Source organism: Histoplasma capsulatum, genomic scaffold, assembly GCF_000149585.1.
Source record: "Histoplasma capsulatum NAm1 scaffold_8 genomic scaffold, whole genome shotgun sequence".
Classification (NCBI taxonomy): domain Eukaryota; kingdom Fungi; phylum Ascomycota; class Eurotiomycetes; order Onygenales; family Ajellomycetaceae; genus Histoplasma; species Histoplasma mississippiense.
In genome coordinates, this window is record NW_001813975.1 from 755516 (window position 1) to 764332 (window position 8817).

The window sequence follows — 8817 nt, forward strand, 5'->3', positions numbered from 1 at the left end:
TTGCCGTAGCATGGCTGAGATTGCATTTATAAAGAGGCAAGCCCGTAATTCTTCCTTCACTAAGAATGGCCTGATAATGCGAGCCTGACTGGTTGTCCTTCGTTGTCAAGGCCAAGGCTCGTTTGCAATTGCTGGTGTCAATTCTGAAGTTGAAAGAGACCCGTCACACACTGTGCCACTGTCAAAAGCCGATATGTCTGTTTCAAGACGACGACATCCCCGCCTCTGGCAATGGGCGAGGAACAATTGGAAACCAAGTTGATAAGAGAAAAGTCACCGGTCCATTCTTTGCGAAGACTTGCTATTTGCACGGCCCGTCGAGATCCAAATGATATGACAACAGAATGTGGTGATCTCATTTATTCGTCAATTTTCGTACCCGGATCGTTTCTTAACAGTGACTTCTGCTATATCGCAACCCCAGATAGCGCTACGGGCTGTACGTTGGCCGGCACGCTGCCGAAGAGTTTGCACTCCTTCGCTATGAGATCTGGAAAGTGATTATCGGTCCCTCGAACTTTTCGGACGTCAGCGCAGTGAGATATGATGCAAATGAGCGCCGGGTCTGGATCCTGGGGGCTGGCCACCCAACTGAGGTGAATGCAGCGTGTTCAGTTTTCATTGCATCAGTGTTAGTTTATACCGAGTATTACTATGTTTGTCCCTGAACTGCCCATTGGGGGATACTGGTTTCAACATGTCCATAATTTGGAGCCGACATTTTGCTCACAGTAGTCCCGCCTCACAGAAACCAGCGGAAGAGTTTCCTGTTATTCTCTGCTATTCTCAAAGACCCTTTCCGTGACGTGAATTCCCTTCCCGTCCTATACACGTAGAGGGGATGTGGGATCCACGGGTTGGTGGGTGAAGTGGCATTCGGTCTCATCTTCATTGATAACTTTGGGCTTGTCTATATCAAGTGGCATAAATTATCGGCAGGGATGCTCTGAAGAAAGATCATCTAAGGTAAGTAGGGCCACAACCATCGGATTCAGCAGAGGTGGGGCATGTCATGTCATGCCCATGCTGCATTTTTGCATCCAGCTGGAGAGAGCCAAGCAGCTCTTCCTCATCGAACCCAGGCGGCCTCTCTTATATATCCCCTGGCGACCGGGGGTTTTTCTATCGGATCCAAGGCGTTTATTCTTGGCATGGCAAATTAAAAAAAGAACGGTGAGGCCTATGCCCGTCAGGCTGTAGGGTCAAAAAGAATACCTTTGTATGACGGACGGTTAAACATTGATTTTATAAATACCATTCAAGGTTAGTTTGACACAAAAAGCAGCAAAATCCACCAGTCAAATTTCAACCCCGGAGCGTGTTTGTGAAGTTGTCGAAGAAAATGTCAAGAAGAAACATGGTCATTCGTCAAGGAAATTTCCGCCAACCTCAGCACTGGGTGCCAACATCATCTTCCCCCCTGCTTTTGAGAACATCGAAGGGCCGAAATCACATATTCCTACGCAGTACTCCGTAGAGATTGCTTATTCTTCGCTTACCGCAGGGCAGCTGACCTCTGTGATTCGTAAAATGCGGGTCGAGCTTTATTGGAGAAAGCGCAGGGCTGAATATATCGGCCAGCCAGCAATGAAACTTCTTGCTAATTCTACATGCCCCAGATGGTGAGATTAGCGGTTTCTATATGTAGAATATAGCATTGATTGCAGTGAAGGAAAGGGCTTGCCTAGCCTGTATCTTGGTTCTTACGCTTCATCAAGCTAGTTACAATCAAACTACCGTTTATTCAACGAGTGTTTATTTTTGATCCTTCATATCCAATGCTGTATATACGTAGTAAGTTACGGAGTCCACGCTGTGAGAGCAGGGGAACCGAGCATAAGCGCTCTACCATCTCAAAAGCTCCCAGAAACAATGGCAACTGGATAATTATAAAATACAAAATTCTGCTCTTGGCTGTCACTACCAAAATAAATGGTCAGGTGAGCCGATGATGATTTCGTATATTTTTTCCCTCTCGGCCAACCACAGAGCTCTTACCACTAGTTAGCTCAGGAACAAGATTAAGATTTCCCTGGACCACCATTCTTCAACAAAGTTCACGTCACAGTGATGATATCGCTTATATCCCTGTTACTCCTCCTGTCTAGAAAGTCTCTGTGCGGGGCAAACGATGCTGATACATCCTCTGTCAGGTAACTACGCAGTAGTAGCGGATGAATCAATGGGGGTTCTTCGTACGGAGTACTCACGACGGGAAACAGGGATGGATACTTTCGCATTATGCGGTAAAAAACGGGAAGCAAAGGGAGCGTTGAGAATGAATAAAGTAAGTTAATGATCGGCGCGGTCGTACGCACACTCCATAACGCGGTGATATTTTATGTCCCGTGGCATTCATCGACTTTGGACGAGGTTCGGGAAAGGGAGAAGGTGCGGGAGAAAGGCTCAGATCTTGTCACCGCAAATTGAGTTTGGATCGAGGGATGGTGTTGCGCTAACTCTAACATAGCTTGGTTGTCACGGACTATTTGGGTGGGATCTTGAAATCTGAGATGGATCATGGAACTGGACCTTCAACATGTGGCTCAGGCATGTCGTGCTTCAGGTTTGCATCAGATGGAACAAGCACGTCTGAATGGGCAATATCATGGTAGTAGTCCAGATGTTGCTACTCTTGATGTCATATATTATGCACTGTATCTGATGATCCAAGAAAAGCAGGGAAATTTAATAATAAGAAGAAAAAGGATCTATCTTATGAACTTGGCTGGTATGAACGTAGAAAACGTATTAGAGTTCGCCCCTGACTTCGTGAAAAAGCGAAAACACATTTGGAACATATCCAAGTTTCACCTCTCACGTCTACAGTACCAAGGCACCACATCCAGCACAGATTTGCTCTGGCTTAGGAAGCTCGCGTAAGAGGAACCGTTTGAACCGTCATCGCCATCCCAAGGAACGTGGTGTTTTCTCTTTCTTTTCTTTTCTTTTCTTTTCTTTTCTACATGTTTTGCCCTTTTTTTTTTTTTTTTTCTTCCTTTCCTTTTTCGTAAATATCCCCCCTTTAAACCTCCGATCTTGGCGGGAGTGAAGAGCTTCCGCGCGTTGCGCTCCAAAGATTTGGCAATCCGGTAACAATGCATAAAAGCAAGTTTTCAAGCCGTGCATGGCATGTATATTTATTATCTATTTTTATTATCTACTATTTATTTATTCCTGCTCGCAGTTCCGATATTAAGGAAATGGAAATATATGGTGCTCCTGTCTGTCTCGGCTTTCCTGACTATCACCAAAAGCTGTGACCACCAGAGCGTGTGCACTATCACCATCGTCACGAGCTCGTGCTCAGCCGTCCTGATTAGAGTTAGCCAGTGAGGAACCACCACCGTTCATATGAAGGACGATGGATGCGCAAAAGCCAACGAAGCGAACGCTATCCTAGGGACTGATCGCTTGCGATCTGCAAGATGCTATCTTTCTTTTTTGGCTCTTTGCCCCTATGAAGGCCTTGCTTTTGGAGTAGTCGGGTTTTAGCACAAGTCCGGCGGGGACTGGTCTGAACTTACCTGGGTTAGTGGATGAGCTAATTCGTGGAGAGAGGAACTTCGCGAAAAAAAAATGGGGGAGGAGGGCACGCAAGCAAACTGAAAAAAAGAAATCATGAGTGGGCTTGGGAAGCTAGTTTGCGCCGATAGCAACGACTTGATTGGCTGAGATAGCTGCTTGTTTCATTTTGGCGATTTGGGTCATCGTGTGTATCAAATGTTGAATAATGGTGGTCTGGCCGTGATTTGGTGTCTGGCTTTGGGGCTGATTGACATCTGAAAGGAAACGTGTAGACAAAGGGAAAGAAAAAGGGGGTTAGTATTTAAATTTGAGTAAGAATGATACGTATTAGGCTTTTCTTGGGAGCTATGGCAGCGGGGCTCAAGGACTCACTTATTCAGGTCAGGGATGGTGCTGATATCGACGATCCATGGGCGCTTTCGGGCGGGGGCTTCCAAGGGACTGCCGTAGGGGAGAACCGATGTAACTCTCTCTCCAACGCAGGGCAGACCCAGAGAGAATACCGTGCAAGAACTACCTGCCTTTGAGACGGGGGAGAGATGGTTCTGGTGGGGGCACACGGCGGAAACTGCGCTCTGGCGGACTCCTCCCACCAATATTTCTCGCAGCCAAACATTTCCCTATTTATGCATGACAGTGCCCCTGGTGGAACCGTTCCCTTTGGAAGGCGACTAAACGCAAGCTGGAACTGGAACTATCACCGATATGTCCTAGTGGAAGTCGATGGTCGCCGAGTGGGTCAGGCACCACAAGGGGTTTGTTGCCGTTTCAGGAGCAAGAGACAGTTGCGAGAACAAACATGCAAAATTATCATTGCAGAGGTAAGACCTAGCCGGGGATCTGGCTGGAGGATGCTCCAGCCTGAAGCCTTGGGGAGGTTCTTAACTGGGGAATCGCAAATGGGAGATGGTATTGTGGTATTCTCGATACGCAGGGAGTCAGGGACAACCATCACACATCTGCGGCCATTCTTCCCTCATTCCTCATTCTCAATCTCAATCTCAATCTCAATCTCAATCCTCCTCTCCTGCTCTATCTTCGTTGAACTACATCCGTTTCACTCATATAGAGACTAATCATTGACCCAATTCAATATCTTCGTTTTAATATATAATACACATCTTGACCTATTGTCGTTGTTGTTTCTGTTAAACTATATACTCTACTATTATCGCATCTATCACCGATCTCCTCATCCTAAATACACTCCGAAATCAGATCCCCTTAAACTCACTCTTTGGATTCTCCGGCAATTGCTGTCTGGAATACCTCCTACTAATTAAATCCCCGCAAACATATCCTGGACACAGGAATTGGCTGTTAATTTTTCCCAGGAACAACATCACTATTCTTACCGAGCCGTATAACAAAGGGAGCAAAAAGCAAGGGAGATCAAAGCGTGAACCAGGAAAGGTGTAGCCGGGATTCCTCAGTCTCCTGCTGTATATGAGTTATCCAGATATCCTTTAAAATGGAGGCGGACCTGCCTACAGACGGGCTATTGCCCGTGATCAAATGTTCCAATTGCAATGCGAGTGTGGGAATCTCTGAAATGGGAGAACATATCTGCAACGGATCTTCGCAGCGATGTAAGTAGTTTGACAAGCTTTGCTCAGAAAAACGCCCCTCAGAACAGCCCTGCAAATTCGGTGCTAAACGATTGTGTAGTTACTCCTCCTCCAGACCACTATAACTATCGAAACCCGTTCGACAGTCCTCCAAATCCACCTGGCAAGTCGGGAAGATATGGGCCACCGCCAAAAATTGATCCGTTTGCAGCTAGTATGTGTTTTGCCATGCAATAAATTATCCAATAATCACTTTACATGAAGGCTCACCTTTCATCAGATCGTCCTTTTCTACACCTTGGTGTTCTCACCCCTGCCGACACCGATGACACTCCATCTCTCTCACCGTCTCCTCTCAAGCGAAGTCAAACAAGTCCACTGCCGCCGACACCAGACCCAGCCAATGAAGATGGTTCATTCACACCTTTTGTAAGATCACATACCGTGGCAGGTTCTACCGTGAGATCAAAACCTAGGACGCCGGTAGAAGACACATATAGCCCTATCACAACGAAGCCTTTCGAAACAAGTCCAGTCCGGAGTGGAGGCGACGCTGGGAGCGATAATGAAAATAGCCGCTCTTCGATTCCACAAGAACCAGTACCCTACGAAGAACGGAGACGACCAAAATCGAAGCAGAAGCACAGAAGGGAGATGTCGATAGATAGCAAGAGCATGCTTCTGATATCTGCAGCTAGCTCGCGGTATGGGGATGAGAGCCTTAACCATTATTCGCCAAGGAAGTTATCCACATCTGGGCGCAATGTGTTGGACGAAGTACCACCCTTGCCTGCTGGGCCCATCAAGAGCTTCACTCCAGGACCATACGACGCGATTCCTTCCTCGTATCGTTTTGAAAGTAAAGAGGACTTCGAATTAGATCGCCTTGCGGGAGAGAGCCTCCCTAAAGAGCAACAAAAGGCCCGCGTTTTTGGGAGCTTTGATTTCGGCCTGCCGTCACAACCGAAGATTTCCCGGAATCCTGACAGTTCCCACTTCAGAGATCCTTCCCACGCGACAACCAGCTCGTCAAGAAGCTTCAAACCTCCTGTTCCAGAGAAGGACGAAAAGCCCAATGTACCAGAAAAGGAGCATCCAACATCTCCGATCCGCGAATATCGAATTAATGAGGATTTTTCCGTCTCGAATTTTGCGCGAGATCTAGGGCTAAACCATAGCACCCATCCATCAATATCCTCGTCGATTGGAACGACACCGTCGGATATGGCAAGCGGGAGTTCCCACTCTACTGGACCCTCTGACGTGTCGAGTGGGGCGCACTCAAAGTCTGCATCTGACAATATGGCTTGGAATAATCTTTCAATTGACGTTGAGCCCAGGAGACAAGGAGATCTGGCTGTGCACGGGATGGATTCTCCAACTGATCCATCTTTCCAGAATGGGTACCTTTCATCAGCAGGGCAGAAGACTGACCTTTCACAGCCATTACCTGTGTTTCCCACGCAACATCCGATTGATAAACGTGCAGTATCACCCCCTGCACGCACTGCCACACGCACTCCAGTAGGGCGAAGACCCGGTGTCGGGGTTGCCAGCAATTATTGTTGGAAAATCAATATCATCGGCGGACGGCCGATTAACAGGTCGGTGGCACAAAGCGTGCTTTGTCTGCCACACATGCCGTTCCCCATTTCAAACAGCTGATTTTTACGTTTTGGATAACCTCCCTTATTGCGCTCAGCACTATCACGAACTAAATGGCTCACTTTGTGGCTCCTGCAATATGGGTATTGAGGGACAATACCTCGAAACTGAAGAGGTAAACGAACAATCTACGACGGGTGCTAAGAAAAAGTACCACCCAGGTTGCTTCAGATGTCAAACGTGTCAAATGGTACTGCGCGGTGACTATTTCGAATGGAATGGCCTTGCATACTGCGAGCGTGACGGCCGACATGCGGCAGCAGCAATGTATCCACCCCAACCACCCTCGGTGATAATGCCATCTCAACAAAGTGGACCAAGCGCTAGAAGGCCACTGTACCCTCCACGGGGATACGGATATGGTCCAAGGCCTGGGCCCGGTCCCGGACCAAGGTATGGACCAGGAGGTCCTGGAATGCGATATCCACCACACAAACCACCGCATCCAGGTCTCAATGTGCCTGCTCAAGGCATGTACGGTAATACGAATAATAGTCGACGATACCCTGAGCGGAGAACTACGAGGTTGATGATGATATAATGATGTCCTCCCAGACCGGCACAACCCCGATTGTCCCGGACCCACACCAGCCTAGTGTTAGATTCCAAGGCATGAAATTGTGAACTTAATGCCTTGCTAATAGAGGAGTTCTCCTTTTAGTCTAGTGGTCAAAGTCCCAATTCTACATCTACCTATATTTTTATATATAAACTAGGTTTCGACACACAGCATATGCAATTACCTCTGTTCTTTTTTTTTTTTTTTTCCCCGAAGCTTGGTGTTCTTGGATTTATGCTGTCTTATTTTATTTTTGGTGTTCTAAGTTAGCTCCATCAGAGACTCATTCTTTCAAAGGCCTGATTTTGGAGTTTAGCTGGGAAATTATTTTTATAGGGCATATGGTATCTCACCAGCCCTTTGGGATATAATGCTGGATTGTACTTTTTCCCTTTTTTGGGCCCCTATTTTATGTAACTAACTACCTTTCAATTTCGCTTCACTCTCCCACCACTCTAGGTAACCATCAGCCGTTTTACAAGTTTCTATATAACTCTTTCGCTATTTTTATTTTTACATTTAAATTTTAATTTTGTTTTATAATATACCCATGTCTCCTGGCTTTCTTGAATCCTATTCGATGTTATACTCCTCACATTGGTCTTGTTTCTAATGGATCCTTTTAACTCTTTCTCCGTGCGCTACATCTCTTGTATCATTTTCCCGGAGTCGGCGCAGTCAACGGTGTTCAACATGTATACTGCAATCCTGGTAACCTCTGGCTCGACTTCTGAAATCTCCACCAGGCTGATTTAGAGTGATTTATTACGGGTAATTATTTGCCTTATGGCATTCTGTTATCTATCTAGTGGCGAGCTAATATATGTGTGTGGGTCACGTGGGAGAGGGCTTGTGTAGTCCACTAGCTCCAACACATTCATTTACCACGTGACGTGGGTCGCCAAGGTGATTCCGTTTACTCAAAAGCTATTTAAGTTCATCTTAGCTTCAATAAATAAGGACCTGTGGCGCAACGGTAGCGCGTCTGACTCCAGATCAGAAGGTTATGTGTTCAAATCACATCGGGTTCATCAAGTCCCAGTCGTCCCTTTTTATTTTTCAGTAGTTCCTGATTCGACACAATTTCAACCTCGAGAAAGATTGTATTTTACATATACATTTTTTTTTGTTCCTCCCTGAATTTTCTGTTTTATTTCTTGTTGCCTTCCCGAATATCAATGTGATTTTCTCTTTCTTCTGGTTGTCAAATGCTCATTCCGCTTGATACACTGTAAGCAGATTGGACTCTCAAAATGTCCGCTAGTTATTCGTTCACCCTTGAAAGTAATAATGTATGTTATATGCATCCTTAAAAGCCTCATATTCACGCAAGTTCTTAAAGGCAGCCACTGTGTAAGCGTCGCTACACGACTGACTCTTCCAAGCAAGTCTGACTCCTGATCCAAATTTTTGTAGAATGAATTCTACACAGGCTTGATGGAAATACGAAGATAAATAAGCGGGCCATATATGCTTCACGACAGAGAACAAATCAAA

At 46.2% G+C, this 8817-nt stretch overlaps 1 protein-coding gene and 1 non-coding gene across 2 annotated transcripts; both read left to right on the forward strand.

Annotated features, from left to right (window-relative positions):
- Positions 1 to 4999: 4999 nt before the first annotated feature.
- HCAG_07207 (predicted protein) lies at positions 5000 to 7302 on the forward strand (the record flags this gene model as incomplete). The annotated part of the gene is made up of 4 exons (XM_001537735.1): positions 5000 to 5117; positions 5197 to 5310; positions 5377 to 6700; positions 6933 to 7302. The coding sequence occupies 4 exons, from the start codon at positions 5000 to 5002 to the stop codon at positions 7300 to 7302; spliced, it is 1926 nt and encodes a 641-aa protein (XP_001537785.1).
- A 977-nt stretch (positions 7303 to 8279) lies between these two features.
- On the forward strand, positions 8280 to 8351 carry HCAG_09432. Its single transcript has one exon. It is a non-coding gene; the product is annotated as a tRNA-Trp (tRNA).
- Positions 8352 to 8817: the final 466 nt, after the last annotated feature.